This window comes from Salmo salar, chromosome ssa05 (assembly GCF_905237065.1).
Source record: "Salmo salar chromosome ssa05, Ssal_v3.1, whole genome shotgun sequence".
Lineage (NCBI taxonomy): Eukaryota > Metazoa > Chordata > Actinopteri > Salmoniformes > Salmonidae > Salmo > Salmo salar.
In genome coordinates this window covers 4,864,904-4,882,270 of record NC_059446.1, presented here as the reverse complement: position 1 = coordinate 4,882,270, position 17,367 = coordinate 4,864,904, and the positions used below count along the sequence as shown (strand labels likewise).

At 40.9% G+C, this 17,367-nt stretch overlaps 1 protein-coding gene across 2 annotated transcripts in view; it reads right to left on the bottom strand.

The window, feature by feature from the left end:
* Positions 1–1,614: 1,614 nt before the first annotated feature.
* cdhr2 (cadherin related family member 2) overlaps positions 1,615–17,367 on the bottom strand; it is a 45,559-nt gene continuing 29,806 nt past the window's right edge. For both annotated transcript variants that reach the window (XM_045717821.1, XM_045717822.1), the window contains exons 26-31: positions 16,277–16,415; positions 15,089–15,210; positions 7,470–7,586; positions 5,307–5,390; positions 2,966–3,029; positions 1,615–2,880 (exon numbers count right to left, since the gene is read on the bottom strand). In XM_045717821.1, coding sequence (XP_045573777.1) covers positions 2,728–2,880; positions 2,966–3,029; positions 5,307–5,390; positions 7,470–7,586; positions 15,089–15,210; positions 16,277–16,415 — 679 coding nt within the window. In that variant the 3' untranslated portion in view covers positions 1,615–2,727. The remainder of the gene's footprint in view (positions 2,881–2,965; positions 3,030–5,306; positions 5,391–7,469; positions 7,587–15,088; positions 15,211–16,276; positions 16,416–17,367) is intronic.

Sequence of the window (17,367 nt, the reverse complement as noted above, 5' to 3'; positions counted from 1 at the left end):
TAATTCTCTCAGTCAATGGACAGCAGGCTACCTACATTACCACAGCAACATAACTAGGTTAGCTAAATTATCGCTAAACTTATTAAGGACTTTGGGTCAACTTCAATCTTAGGGCTGCAAGGCAAGCTAACATTTTACATTTTACATTTTAGTCATTTAGCAGATGGTCTTATCCAGAGCAACTTACAGTAGTGAATACATACATTTCATTTCATGCATTTAAAAAAAAATAATAATAATTTCTACTGACCCCCCGTGGGAATCGAACCCACAACCCTGGCGTTGCAAACACCATGCTCTACCAACTGAGCAACAGGAACAACATTACCATAGCCATTGGATCGATAACATTATCTTGGTCATCTCTTAATCCAGCCCTCATATAACAGTTCATATAAGTCAAACAAAATGTTTTGTAATGCAGTTTAAAAAAAAAACAATCCAATACATCGCTCGCTTTTTTCTCTCATACTTTTTTCATGTTTGTTAAATACCCGGCAGCTGCGAGAGGAACTATGTCATGAACGTCAGTGACGGTTGGGTCAGCAGATTCAATCTATGACGCATTCAAGAAGGAAAAAATGGACAACATGTCACTTTTTTTCAAGACTTTAAAAAAGGTTCTTCTTTGGTTTAAATGTTTTTATTTTTATGGGTAGCCTTTTTGTTACTGTTGCCTTTAACTTGTTTTCTTCATAGAGACCCTAAATGGTGGTTGTTATGTTGTGATTGGGGCAAAGTGTTAATTTCAGTTATTGTGTTAATTGTGTTTTTTTTTTTTTGCATTATCTCTTTATGTTTATTGTGTTTATTCCATTATCTCTTTATGTTTATTGTGTTTATTCCATTATCTGTTTGTGTTGTTGTGTTAATTGTGTTTATTCCATTATCTCTTTGTGTTATTGTGTTTATTCCATTATCTGTTTGTGTTATTGTGTTTATTCCATTATCTGTTTGTGTTATTGTGTTAATTGTGTTTCTTGCATTATCTCTTTGTGTTATTGTGTTAATTGTGTTTCTTGCATTATCTCTTTGTGTTATTGTGTTAATTGTGTTTATTCCATTATCTGTTTGTGTTAATTGTGTTTCTTGCATTATCTCTTTGTGTTATTGTGTTAATTGTGTTTCTTGCATTATCTCTTTGTACTATTGTGCAAACGTTACTTTTTGAAAAATGTGTTCAATGGCAATTGTACATTCAAGGTAATTTTCAAAAGTAATAATTCCTACAGCCAAATGTATTTATTTGCCAGCTACATTGATAATCACATTTTGTGATAGTTATCTTGTTGATTGTGATGTGAGACATGAGACTATGTACATTTTGTATGTGTTTAAGTTAATGGTAATTCATCCCTTAATGGAATAGTGTGATTCTGGTAATTAAGTCCTAGTTAGCATGCTAACTGTTCCGTTTAAACAATGGCTCACGAAAATAAACGCAACCTCCTTCAAACTGAACAACAACAACAACAACAAACATAGAAATGGTGTCCACGAGTTCATCTGACTCTGGGTAAGTAGAAAAAGAGCTTCATTGCCAGAATCTCACACTGTCCCTTTAAGTACCATATATGTTAATATTTCTGTAAACCAATATCATTGTTTCAAGAATGAATATTTGAAGAAAACCCATTTTATTGGATGATTGCACGTTCATTAAAAATACAGCCGATTTGAATATCTGCAAAAACACAACTGAAATGATTGAACACACACTCTCTCCTCCATACCTGTATCGCCTTAGGTTTGACCTCAGCTAACACACACCATACTTACACCCTCACTTAAACTCACAAACCCCCAGGCACCTATTATATATATATATATATATATATATATATATATATATATATATATATGGTAAGTAGAAATATAGAGACATGTTTAGAAGGTACTGCTTTTGGCTAACCTGTATATTTATAATGACATTTATATATATATGAAAAACATATATATATTTTTTAGTTCAATAAAATACTATGGAGGTCGTATGAGAAAGAGTCCAATCGACAGTCGATAGATGTTGTTCCTCTTGAAAGGGGCCATACTTAAAAACAACACAAGATTCCAGATACAAGTGTTTAGTTTCATAATAAACTGAGGAGAAAAAAAAAACGGAATGAAATTAATATACAAAAAAATAAACATCGCAAAGCATAACGTGTATTACAAATATCAATCAAATCTTTACATATTTAGAATAATAATAATAATAATAATAATAATAAAGTGATTCGCAATGAAAACATTGTAATTTTTTTGCTTTTCATCCCAGTGTCCTGTTTTCGCTTTAGGTTGATGTTTGTTCAACTAAAAACAATGGATTCATCAGCACGTTGGGACGTTTGACAAAAGAAAAGTTGTGATATACTGTTGCAGCAAATAGCAAGCCGGCTAATCTAACATCACTGTACTATGTGTTGTGATAAACGTTTACACGGAAATATTCCTTAAATTGAATCAAATAATAGCATGCAAAAGAGTGGTTCAACACAAACAAAAAGATTAGATTTGAATAAGATTTGAATCTCAAAAGTCACATTGTCTTTCTAGCACAGAGTTTGGCATCTATCCTTTTCCAGGAAGCAAGGTCCATTTTACGGGGGGGTCCATTTTATGACCCGCGGTCAGTGTCATAGATCCCAAGATGGCCATCAGAGGTCAGTGATACCGCACCAAAATGGCTGTCACAGGTCAGTGATACTGACCCAAGATGGCAGCCACTCACAGGTCTGTGGTGCTGAGTGAAGGGTTAGCGAAGGTTAAACTAGGGCTGTTGTTGTCTCTCTTCCTGCCACGCTGGGCCAAGGCTTCACCCAGAGGCTCGATGTAGTGGTTATCTGTTCCCCCATCGTCCTCATCCTCCTCCTGGATCATCTACACAGGGAGACAGGCATCAACATCCAGAATGACGATATAATAACACAGTAGTGATAATAACTACAATGAACTATAACGTTACCATCATGGGCATCGTGTCCTTGTCAGACATGACCATGTCGATGTTGTAGTCCAAGGAATTCAAGCTTGAATTAAAAATTAAAAAAATGCACTAAATTAGTTGTCATACAAAGGAAGCCTTGACAATGACGTCTTAATTAATGTTAGCAATAACATCTCAATGCTGTCCAATGGAGGACCATATCAAATAACATTACCAGTATAGACATTTTGTAACACTGTCTTGGTTGCATGATAGGACAATCAGAGGAACGCTAGATTTAACGGCGATGCGTAAATACACACGTATTTGTCAGTGTCTCAGGTTACACCCGCATCTACACATATTTACAGGGCTCTGTAGTAATGTGTTCACATGACGCTGTAGTGTTCACATGACTCTGTAGTGTTCACAGGGCTCTGTAGTAATGTGTTCACATGACTCTGTAGTGTTCACATGACTCTGTAGTGTTCACAGGGCTCTGTAGTAATGTGTTCACATGACTCTGTAGTGTTCACATGACTCTGTAGTAATGTGTTCACATGACTCTGTAGTAATGTGTTCACATGACTCTGTAGTATTCACATGACTCTGTAGTAATGTGTTCACACATGACGCTGTAGTGTTCACATGACTCTGTAGTGTAGTGTTCACATGACTCTGTAGTGTTCACAGGGCTCTGTAGTGTTCACATGACGCTGTAGTGTTCACATGATTCTGTAGTAATGTGTTCACATGACTCTGTAGTGTTCACATGATGCTGTAGTGTTCACATGACTCTGTAGTGTTCACATGACTCTGTAGTGTTCACATGACTCTGTAGTAATGTGTTCACATGACTCTGTAGTGTTCACATGACGCTATAGTGTTCACATGACTCTGTAGTGTTCACAGGGCTCTGTAGTAATGTGTTCACATGACTCTGTAGTGTTCACATGACTCTGTAGTGTTCACAGGGCTCTGTAGTGTTCACATGACTCTGTAGTGTTCAAATGGCTCTGTAGTGTAGTGTTCACATGACTCTGTAGTATTCACATGACTCTGTAGTGTTCACACATGACTCTGTAGTGTTCACAGGGCTCTGTATTGTTCACATGGCTCTGTAGTGTTCACATGACTCTGTAGTGTTCACATGGCTCTGTAGTGTAGTGTTCACATGACTCTGTAGTATTCACATGACTCTGTAGTGTTCACAGGGCTCTGTAGGGTTCACATGACTCTGTAGTATTCACATGACTCTGTAGTATTCACATGACTCTGTAGTATTCACATGACTCTGTAGTATTCACATGACTCTGTAGTGTTCACATGACGCTGTAGTGTTCACATGACGCTGTAGTGTTCACATGGCTCTGTAGTGTAGTGTTCACATGACTCTGTAGTATTCACATGACTCTGTAGTGTTCACATGACTCTGTAGTGTTCACATGACTCTGTAGTGTTCACAGGGCTCTGTAGTGTTCACATGACTCTGTAGTGTTCACATGACTCTGTAGTGTTCACATGACTCTGTAGTGTTCACATGACTCTGTAGTATTCACATGACTCTGTAGTGTTCACAGGGCTCTGTAGTGTTCACATGACTCTGTAGTGTTCACATGACGCTGTAGTGTTCACATGACGCTGTAGTGTTCACATGGCTCTGTAGTGTAGTGTTCACATGGCTCTGTAGTGTTCACAGGGCTCTGTAGTGTTCACATGACTCTGTAGTGTTCACATGGCTCTGTAGTGTTCACATGACTCTGTAGTGTTCACATGACTCTGTAGTGTAGTGTTCACATGACTCTGTAGTGTTCACATGACTCTGTAGTGTAGTGTTCACATGACTCTGTAGTGTAGTGTTCACATGACTCTGTAGTGTTCACAGGGCTCTGTAGTGTTCACAGGGCTCTGTAGTGTTCACATGACTCTGTAGTGTAGTGTTCACATGACTCTGTAGTGTTCACAGGGCTCTGTAGTGTTCACAGGGCTCTGTAGTGTTCACATGACTCTGTAGTGTTCACATGACTCTGTAGTGTTCACATGACTCTGTAGTGTTCACAGGGCTCTGTAGTGTTCACATGACTCTGTAGTAATGTGTTCACATGACTCTGTAGTGTTCACATGACTCTGTAGTGTTCACACATGACTCTGTAGTGTTCACAGGGCTCTGTAGTGTTCACATGACTCTGTAGTAATGTGTTCACATGACTCTGTAGTGTTCACTTGACTCTGTAGTTTAGTGTTCAAATCAAATCTTATGGCCGTGAGTATTACTACTAGACAACACGGTCTGCACATATTGTTCTTATTGTCATCATCATCATCATCATCATCATCATCATCATCATCATCATCGTCATCATCAATAGGTGGTTTCTACCTGACTCTGTCAGCGTTAGATCCTTCCTCGTCGAAGCCCAGGTCTGTGGCTGTGTCGATGTTCAGGTTGAGCACAGGGTTAGCCCTAAAACACAAACACAGGGACAGAGATAACACTGTTAGGCTACCCTACTTCCCTATTCCCTTTGCAAATTCCAACATGTGAAATGACTTGACAACCTGTTTACAATGCATTTTAAATGTGCTATGAGCTAAAAACTAAACATGCACTAAAACTGCGGTCCAAACTATCTTCTCAGATTTTTTGTGAAAGCAAAGACAGGGTGGAATGCATTTTATTTCGTGTTCCAATTACATTTGTGTTACCATAAAAAAACACAGTGCATTGGGAAAGTATTCAGACCTCTAGACTTTTTACACATTTTGGTACGTTACAGACTTATTCAAAACTGGATTAAATAGTTTTTCCCCCCTCATCATCAATCTTCACACAATACCCAATAATGACAAAGCAAAAAACGGTTTGTATAAATTTTTGCAAATGTATAAAATATGAAACACTGAAATATTACATTTACGTAAGTATTCAAACCCTTTAATCAGTACTTTGTTAAAGTAACTTTGGCAGCGATTACAGCCTTGTCTTCTTGGGTATGACGCTACAAGCTTGGCACAGCCTGGGGAGTTTCTCCCATTCTTCTTTGCAGATCGTCTCAAGCTGTCAGGTTGGATAGGGAGCATCGCTGCACAGCTATTTTCAGGTCTCTCCAGAGATGTTCTATTGGGTTCAAGTCCGGGCTCTGGCTTGGCCACTCATGGACATTTAGAGACTTGTCCCGAAGCGACTCCTGCGTTGTCTTGGCTGTGTGCTTAGGGTCGTTGTCCTGTTGGAAGGTGAACCTTCACCCCAGTCTGAGGTCCTGAGCGCTCTGGAGCAGGTTTTCATTAAGGATCTCTCTGTACTTTGCTCCGTTCATCTTTCCCCTCGATTCTGACGAGTCTCCCAGTCCCTGCCGCTGAAAAACATCCCCACAGCATGATGCTGCCACCACCATGCTTCACCGTAGGGATTGTGCCAGGTTTCCTCCAGACGTGACACTTGGCTTTCAGGCCAAAGAGTTAAATCTTGGTTTCATCAGACCAGAAAATCTTGTTTCTCATGGTCTGAGAGTCTGTTGGTGCCTTTTGGCAAACTCCAAGCGGGCTGTCATGTACCTTTTACTGAGGAATGGCTTCAGTCTGGCCACTCTACTATAAAGGCCTGATTGGTGGAGTGCTGCAGAGATGGTTGTCCTTCTGGAAGTTTCTCCCATCTCCACAGAGGAGTGACCATAGGGTTCTTGGTCACCTTCCTGACTAAGGCCCTTCTCCCCTGATTGCTCAGATTGGACGGGCAGTCAGCTCTAGGAAGAGTCTTGGTGGTTCCAAACTTCTTCCATTTAAGAATGATGGAGGCCACTGTGTTTTTGGGGACCTTCAATAATGCAGAAATGTTTTGGTACCCTTCCCCAGATCTGTGCCTTGACACAATCCTGTCTCGGAGCTCTACAGACAATTCCTTTAACCTCATGGCTTGGTTTTTGCTCTGACATGCACTATCAACTGTGGGACCTTATATAGACAGGTGTGTGCCTTTCCAAATAATTTCCAATCAATTGAATTTCCCACAGGTGGACTCCAATCAAGTTGTAGAAACATCTCAAGAATGATCAATGGAAACAGGATGCACCTGAGCTCAATTTCGAGTCTCATACCAAAGGGTCTGATAACTAATTTAAATAAGATATTTTTGTTTTTAATACATTTGCTAAAATATCTAACAAAAACCAGTTTTTGCTTTGTCATTATGGGTTGTTGTTGCACTTTCCCTACGGTGAATCACGGTGATGGCAGCATCATATGTGATATTTCAGTGTTTTATTTGTAATAATTTTGCAAGCATTTCTACCTGTGGTATTGAGTGTAGATTGATGAGGAAAACATTTTATTTAATACATTTTAGAAAAATAAACGTAACAAAATGTGGAAAAAGTTAAAAGGGGTCTGAATAATTTCTGAATGCACTGTGTGTTATTGTGTAATTATTGTACATTTCATGTAGGGAGTTGGATCCACCCTATGGGTCCAGGTCCAAAACTAGTGCACTATGCAAGGAATAGGGTGCCATTTGCGATGCATCCTATGTGTGGAAGACAGGACTCACCCCTCCATGGTGTACTTGTTGGTTCCAGGTACGACAGGTCCATTCTTCTGATCTCTACCAGTCACCACCATGGCTGCTGAGTTCATGGCTTTAGCTGCCTTCAGCTTTGTTCTATAGCTGTGAAATGGCACCGTCCATAGGTTAGTTACCTGTACTAAATAACCCATACTAGTTACCCATACTAAATAACCCATACTAGTTACCTGTACTAAATAACCCATACTAGTTACCCATACTTACTAACCCATACTAGTTACCTGTACTAAATATCCCATACTAGTTACATACTTACTAACCCATACTAGTTACCCATACTTACTAACCCATACTAGTTACCTGTACTAAATATCCCATACTAGTTACCCATACTTACTAACCCATACTAGTTACCCGTACTAAATAACCCATACTAGTTACACATACTAAATAACCCATACTAGTTACCCATACTAAATAACCCATACTAGTTACCTGTACTAAATAACCCATACTAGTTACCCATACTTACGAACCCATACTAGTTACCTGTACTAAATATCCCATACTAGTTACCCATACTTACTAACCCATACTAGTTACCCGTACTAAATATCCCATACTAGTTACACATACTAAATAACCCATACTAGTTACACGTACTAAATAACCCATACTAGTTACACATACTAAATAACCTATACTAGTTACCCATACTAAATAACCCATACTAGTTACACGTACTAAATAACCCATACTAGTTACCCATACTAAATAACCCATACTAGTTACCCATACTAAATAACCCATACTAGTTACCCATACTAAATAACCCATACTAGTTACACATACTAAATAACCCATACTAGTTACACATACTAAATAACCCATACTAGTTACACATACTAAATAACCCATACTAGTTACACATACTAAATAACCCATACTAGTTACCCATACTAAATAACCCATACTAGTTACACATACTAAATAACCCATACTAGTTACACATACTAAATAACCCATACTAGTTACACATACTAAATAACCCATACTAGTTACATATACTAAATAACCCATACTAGTTACCCATACTAAATAACCCATACGAGTTACCCATACTTACTAACCCATACTAGTTACCCATACTTACTAACCCATACTAGTTACCCATACTAAATAACCCATACTAGTTACCCATACATACTAGTTACACATACTAAATAACCCATACTAGTTACACATACTAAATAACCCATACTAGTTACCCGTACATACTAACCCATACTAGTTACCCATACTTACTAACCCATACTAGTTACCCATACTAAATAACCCATACTAGTTACCCATACTAATAACCCATACTGGTTTCCTGCCATCCTTTTCTCTTTAAATGTGGCAGTACGTCTAACCCGGGATCACAACCGCAAACCACGTGTAACTACCCCAGAAATCGGCTTCTTCACCTGCGGGATTCGTCAGAGACCAGCCACTTGGACAGCTGAAGAAAATGTGCGCAACCTGAAGAATTTCTGCAAATTGTCAGAAACCGTCTCAGGGAAACTCATCTGTGTGCTCGTCGTCCTCACCAGGGTTCTTGACCTGACTACAGTTCTGCATCATAACAGACTTCAGTGGGAAAATGCTCACCTTCGATGACCACTGGTATGCTGGAGGAGTGTGCTGTTAACTGATGAATCCCGGTTTCAACTGTCCCGGGCAGATGGCAGACAGCGTATTTGGTGTTGTGTGGGCGAATGGTTTGCTGATGTCAATGTTGTGAACAGAGTGCCCCGTGGTGGGGTTATGGTATAGGCAGGCATAAGCTACGGACAAAGAACACTATTGCATTTTATCGATGGCAATTTGAATGCAGAGAGATCCCATGATGAGATCCTGAGGCCCAATGTCGTGCCATTTATCCGCCACCATCACCTCATGTTTCAGCATGATAATGCACGGCCCCTTGTCGCAAGGATATGTACACAATTCCAGGAAGCTGAAAATTTCCCTGCATACTCACCAGACATTGAGCATGTTTGGGATGCTCTGGATCGACGTGTACGACAGCGTGTTCCAGTTCTGCTAATATCCAGCAACTTCGCACGGCCATTGAAGAGGAGTGGGACAACATTCAATAGGCCACAATCAACAGCCTGATCAACTCTATGTGAAGGAGATGTGTCGCGCTGCATGATGCAAATGGTGGTCACACCAGATACTGACTCGTTTTGTTTTAAAGGTACAGTACCAGTCAAAAGTTTGGACACACCAACTCATTCAAGGGTTTTTCTTTATTTTTACTATTTTCTACATTGTAGAATAATAGGGAAGACATCAAAACTATGAAATAACACATTTGGTATCATGTAGTAACCAAAAAAAGTCTTAAACAAATCAAAACATTTTATATTTGAGATTCTTCAAAGTAGCCACCCTTTGCCTTGATGACAGCTTTGCACACTCTTGGCATTCTCTCAACCAGCTTCACCTGAAAGGCTTTTCCAACAGTCTTGAAGGAGTTCCCACATATGCTGAGCACTTGTTGTCTGATTTTCCTTCAATCTGCGGTCCAACTCATCCCAAACCATCTCAATTGGGTTGAGGTCGGGTGATTGTGGAGGCCAGGTCAGGTCATAAGCAAACAAGAGAAGCAGCGCTCCTAGTGGCCGGGGACTTTAATGCAGGGAAACTTAAATCCGTTTTACCTCATTTATACCAGCATGTCAGATGTGCAACCAGATTTAAAAAAAACTCTAGACCACCTTTATTCCACACACAGAGACGCGTACAAAGCTCTCCCCCGCCCTTCATTTGGAAAATCTGACCATAATTCTATCCCCCTGATTCCTCCTTACAAGCAAAAAATCAACCAGGAAGCAACAGTGACTTGCTCAATACGGAAGTGGTCTGATGACGTGGAAGCTAAGCTACAGGACTGTTTTGCTAGCACAGACTGGAATATGTTCTGGGATTCATCCGATGTTATTGCGGAGTACACCACATCATTCACTGACTTCATCAATAAGTGCATTGACGACTTCGTCCCCACAGTGACTGTACGTAAACATCCCAACCAGAAGCCATCGATTACAGGCAACATCCGCCCTGAGCTAAAGGCTAGAGATACCGCTTTTAAGGAGCAGGACACTAATCCGGACGCTTATAAAAATACCGCTATGCCCTCCGATGAACCATCAAACAGGCGAAGCGTCAATACAGGACTAAGATTGAATCCTACTAAATCGACTCTTACTCTCGTCGGATGTGGCAGGGCTCGCAAACGATTACGGATTACAAAACGAAATGACAGGAGCCTACCAGACGAGCTAAATGCCTTCTATACTCGCTTCGAGGCAAGCAACACTGAACCATGCATGACAGCATCAGCTGTTCCGGATGACTGTGTGATCACGCTCTCCGTAGCCGATGTGAGTAAATCCTTTAAACAGGTCAACATTCACAAGGCTGCAGAGCCAGATAGATTACCAGGACGTGTACTCAGAGCATGCGCTGACCAGCTGGCAAGCGTCTTCACTGACATTTTCAACCCCTCAATGACTGAGTCTTTAATACCTACATGTTTCAAGCAGACCACCATAGTCCCTTTGCTCAAGAATGCCAAGGTAACCTGCCTAAATGACTACTGCCCCGTAGCACTCACGTCTGTAGCCATGAAGTGCTTTGAAAGGCTGGTCATGGCTCACATCAACACCATCATCCCAAAAACCCTAGACCCACTCCAATTCACATACCGCGCCAACAGATCTACAGATGATACAATCTCCATTTCACTTCACACTGACCTTTCCCACACTGACAAAAGGAACAACTAAGTGAGAATGCTGTTCGTTGACTACAGCTCAGCGTTCAACACCATAGTGCCCTCAAAGCTCATCACTAAGCTATGGACCCTGGGACTAAACATCTCCCTATTTAACTGAATCCTGTACTTCCTGATGGGCCGCCCTCACGTGGTAAGGGTAGGCAACAATCCTCAACACGGGGGCCCCACAAGGGTACGTACTTAGTCCCCTCCTGTACTCTCTGTTCACCCACGACTGAAATGCCACGCTCGACTCCAACACCATCATTAAGTTTGCCGATCTCTGACACTGATGAGACAGCCTACAGGAAGGAGGTCAGGACAACAACCTATCCCTCAATGTGATCAAGACAAAAGTGCTGATCGTGGACTACAGGAAAAGGGGGGCGAGCATGCCCTCATTCACATTGACGGAGCTGTAGTGGAGCGGGTCGAGAGCTTCAAGTTCCTTGTCGTCCACATCACCAAAGAACTATCATGGTCCAAACATACCAAGACAGTCATGAAGAGAGCACAACAACACCTATTTCCCCTCAGGAGACTAAAAAGATTTGACATGGGCCCTCAGATCCTCAAAAGGTTCTACAGCTGCACCATCGAGAGCATCCTGACTGGTTGCATCACCACTTGATATGGCAACTGCTTGGCATCCGACCGCTCTCTGCTACCGCACGGCAAGCGGTACCGGAGCGCCAAGTCTAGGTCCAAAAGGCTCCTTAACAGCCTCTACACCCAAGCCATAAGACTGCTGAACAATTAATGAAATGGCTACTCAGACAATATGCATTAACCCCCTTTTTTACACTGCTGCTACTCGTTGTTTATTAATCATATCAAATCAAATCAAATGTTATTTGTCACATGCGCCGAATACAACAAGTGTAGACCTTACAGTGAAACGCTTACTTACAAGTCCTAACCAACAATTCAGTTTAACAAAAAAAAAATCAAAAAAGAGCTACAAAAAAAAGAATAAGAAATAAAAATAACAAATTATTATCTATGCATAGTCACTTTATCTTCTATTTTAATCCTTTATTTACCTAGATGTACATATTGACTCAATTACCTCGACTAACCTGAGTTTAGTTAAGTTGACTTCAAAAATGTACTTCTAAGGTGTTTTGAGTTCTAAAATGTACTTCTACGGTGTTTTGAGTTCTAAAATGTACTTCTACGGTGTTTTGAGTTCTAAAATGTACTTCTACGGTGTTTTGAGTTCTAAAATGTACTTCTACAGTGTTTTGAGTTCTAAAATGTACTTCTACGGTGTTTTGAGTTCTAAAATGTACTTCTACAGTGTTTTGAGTTCTAAAATGTACTTCTACAGTGTTTTGAGTTCTAAAATGTACTTCTACGGTGTTTTGAGTTCTAAAATGTACTTCTATGGTGTTTTGAGTTCTAATAATAAGAAAAATGGCTCTTACATCACATAGGTGGTGTTGTTATCATCTACGCATAGTCACTTTAATAACTCTACCTACAGTTGAAGTCAGAAAGTCGATTAGGACATCTACTTTGTGCATGACACAAGTAATTTTTCCAACAATTGTTTACAGACAGATTATTTCACTTATAATTTACTGCATCACAATTCCAGTGGGTCATAAGTTTACATACACTAAGTTGTCTGTGCCTTTAAACAGCTTGGAATATTACAGAAAATTATGTCATGGCTTTAGAAGCTTCTGATAGGCTAATTGACATCATTTGAGTCAATTGGAGGTGTACCTGTGGATGTATTTCAAGGCCTACTTTCAAACTAGTGCCTCTTTGCTTGACATCATGGGATAATCAAAAGAAATCAGCCAAGACCTCAGAAAAAAGATTGTAGACCTCCACAAGTCTGGCTCATCCTTGGGAGCAATTTCCAAGCGCCTGAAGATACCACGTTCATCTGTACAAACAATAGTGCGCAAGTATAAACACCCTGGGACCACGCAGCCGTCATACCGCTCAGGAAGGAGACGTGTTCTGTCTCCTAGAGATGAACATACATTGGTGCGAAAAGTGCAAATCAATCTCAGAACAACAGCAAAGGACCTTGTGAAGATGCTGGAGGAAACAGGTACAAAAGTATCTATATCCACAGTAAAACAAGTCCTATATCGACATAACCTGAAAGGCCGCTCAGCAGTAAAGAAACCACTGCTCCAAAACCGCCATAGAAAAGCCAGACTACGGTTTGCAACTGGACATGGGGACATAGATCATACTCTTTGGAGAAATGTCCTCTGGTCTGATGAAACAAAAATATAACTGTTTGGCCATAATGACCATCGTTATGTTTGGAGGAAAAAGGGGGAGGCTTGCAAGCCGAAGAACACCATCCCAACTGTGAAGCACAGGGGTGGCAGCATCATGTTGTGGGGGTGCTTTGCTGCAGGAGGGACTGGTGCACTTCACAAAATAGATGGCATGATGGGGGAGGAAAATTAGGTGGATATATTGAGGCAACATCTCAAGACATCAGTCAGGAAGTTAAAGCTTGGTCGCAAATGGTTCTATCAAATGGACAATGACCCCAAGCATACTTCCAAAGTTGTGGCAAAATGGCTTAAGGACAACAAAGTCAAGGTATTGGAGTGGCCATCACAAAGCCCTGACCTCAATCCTATAGAAAATGTCTGGGAAGAACTGAAAAAGCGTGTGTGTGCAAGGAGGCCTACAAACCTGACTCAGTTACAAAAGCTGTGTCAGGAGGAATGGGCCAAAATTCACCCAACTTATTGTGGGAAGCTTGTGGAAGGCTAGCCGAAACGTTTGACCCAAGTTAAACAATTTAAAGGCAATGCTACCAAATACTAATTGAGTGTATGTAAACTTCTGACCGACTGGGAATGTGATGAAATAAATAAAAGCTGAAATAAATCATTCTCTCTACTATTATTCTAACATTTCACATTCTTAAAATAAAGTGGTGATCCTAACTGACCTAAGACAGGGAATTTTTACTAGGATTCAATGCCAGGAATTGTGAAAAACTGAGTTTAAATGTATTTGGCTAAGGTGTATGTAAACTTCAGACTTCAACTGTACATGTAGATATTACCTCAACTAACCAGTTCCCCCGCACATTGACTCTGTACCGGTACCCCCTGTATATAGCCTCCACATTGACTCTGTACCGGTACCCCCTGTATATAGCCTCCACATTGACTCTGTACCGGTACCCCCTGTATATAGCCTCCACATTGACTCTGTACCGGTACCCCCTGTATATAGCCTCCACATTGACTCTGTACCGGTACCTCCTGTATATAGCCTCCACATTGACTCTGTACCGGTACCCCCCTGTATATAGCCTCCACATTGACTCTGTACCGGTACCCCCTGTATATAGCCTCCACATTGACTCTGTACCGGTACCCCCTGTATATAGCCTCCACATTGACTCAGTACCGTAACACCCTGTATATAGCCTCCACATTGACTCTGTACCGTAACACCCTGTATATAGCCTCGCTAGTGTTTTTATTATTGTGTTACATTTTTTCTTACTTTATTTATTGTTTAAGCTAATATTTTCTTACTTACTTTTTAAACAATTCTGCACTGTTGGTTATGGGCTTGTATGTAATCATTTCACGGTAAGGTCTGTTGTATTCGGCTCATGTGACAAATGAAATGTGATTTTTTTTTTAAAAAATTTTTGTGAATCATATGTATCAAACATGTCAGAATACTGATCTAGGATCAGGAACCTGTGTCCATACACTTTCAAATTCATTATAATCTAAAGGACAGAACTGATCGTAGATCAGCGCTCCTACTCTGAGATGTTTAATACATACGTGCTCAGGTCTCAGCTTACCTCCTGCGGGTGCAGACAAGAGATGTTGTCATGACAGCCAGAACGATGATGAGGCCTGCCACCAGTCCCAACAGAGCGAACATTACTGGATTCACCTGCTTCTCTGTCACCACAGTCCCTCCCTGCAACACAGAGTTCAGAGTAGGGTTGCAAAAATGACAGTAACATTCAACTAAAATTCCCGAGTTTTCTAGAAATCATGGTTGGAAGGATCTAGAATTCTTGCCTATTTCCTCCTGATTCCGTGAATCTTCCAATCAGGACATTTTAGGAAAGTTACCAGAATTTTGCAACCCTAGCTCAGGGGAACATTCCTTTAGTGGACCAAAATCAGATCGTACTGTAACAGATCTTCACTGCATATATTCACTATATTACAAATATAGCATAATAATGTAGTAACATAATAGCTAGTGGACATTTATTTATATTTATTTATTAATTCAAACGTTTAACAATTCATGTGGATGTACATACAGCAGAGACCATCAACTAGATAAAGATTCAGGTGGGTTTTTTTTGTTGTTTTTGGTCGGTGGGGCCAGAACATAATTACTAATCATTTGTAGACTGCAAATTGACCGCAGGAACCCTTAATATAATGTTTGACTAAAACATAATCGTTTCAAACCTTGCGACATTTGTATACATCCCGTGTCTCTCTATTATGCGTGGGAATACTTGGGAACAGATTTCTTAAATTAAAATCACTTGGAGTTGATTTCCTGGTGTTTTAACAGTCTTTTTTGTCCAACAATAAAAAATTAAAAATGAACTTCATTTTTTTTTTTTGCTCAGAAAACATGGGGGACCAGATAAAACCACCCGCGGGCAAAATTCGGCCCACGGGCCACCATTTGGTGAACCCTGCCCTATAGGAATCCTATTCCCTATGTAGTGCACTACTTTTCACCAGAGCCCTGTTCAAAAATAGTGTACAACATTAGGAATAGGGTGTCATTTCGGACACAGCCCAAGACAAATATTCGTTTAGCATGTACAAGGCCGGGTTGGAGCCAATTCAAATGAAATGCAGTGAGTTCAGGAGACTACTTGAGATTTTAAATCCAATAAATGAAAAGTGACATTTGTTTCTTGAAATAGATGTGTATTGTATGTGTATGGTAATGGCAAGGCATGAGGGGGGGGAAAAAATTGTTTAATAATAGTTTCCTATAGTAAACTTACAATATCTTTCAGGCCAAAATCAATCTGTAATTTGTACCGTTCCGCACTGTTGGACAGAATAGTCTCGGCAGTGTCAGAGTCGAGGGCCGTTCCATTGGCATTCACAAAGTACACCTCCATTACGGTATCGCCAGCCGCCCTGCAAAAGAAAAACGTTTTTTTTTTTACAAGATTAAAAAAATATATATATATACACTGCTCAAAAAAATAAAGGGAACACTTAAACAACACAATGTAACTCCAAGTCAATCACACTTCTGTGAAATCAAACTGTCCACTTAGGAAGCAACACTGATTGACAATACATTTCACATGCTGTTGTGTAAATGGAATAGACAACAGGTGGAAATTATAGGCAATTATGCAAGACACCCCCAATAAAGGAGTGGTTCTGCAGGTGGGGACCACAGACCACTTCTCAGTTCCTATGCTTCCTGGCTGATGTTTTGGTCACTTTTGAATGCTGGCGGTGCTTTCACTCCAGTGGTAGCATGAGACGGAGTCTACAACCCACACAAGTGGCTCAGGTAGTGCAGCTCATCCAGGACGGCACATCAATGCGAGCGTAGTGTCCTGAGCATGGAGGCGCTACCAGGAGACAGGCCAGTACATCAGGAGACGTGGAGGAGGCCGTAGGAGGGCAACAACCCAGCAGCAGGACTGCTACCTCCGCCTTTGTGCAAGGAGGAGCAGGAGAAGCACCGCCAGAGCACTGCAAAATGACCTCCAGCAGGCCACAAATGTGCATGAGTCTGCTCAAACGGTCAGAAACAGACTCCATGAGGGTGGTATGAGGGCCCGACGTCCACAGGTGGGGGTTGTGCTTACAGCCCAACACCGTGCAGGACGTTTGGCATTTGCCAGAGAACACCAAGATTGGCAAATTCGCCACTGGCGCCCTGTGCTCTTCACAGATGAAAGCAGGTTCACACTGAGCACATGTGACAGACGTGACAGAGTCTGGAGACGCCGTGGAGAACGTTCTGCTGCCTGCAACATCCTCCAGCATGACCGGTTTGGCGGTGGGTCAGTCATGGTGTGGGGTGGCATTTCTTTGGGGGGCACAGCCCTCCATGTGCTCGCCAGAGGTA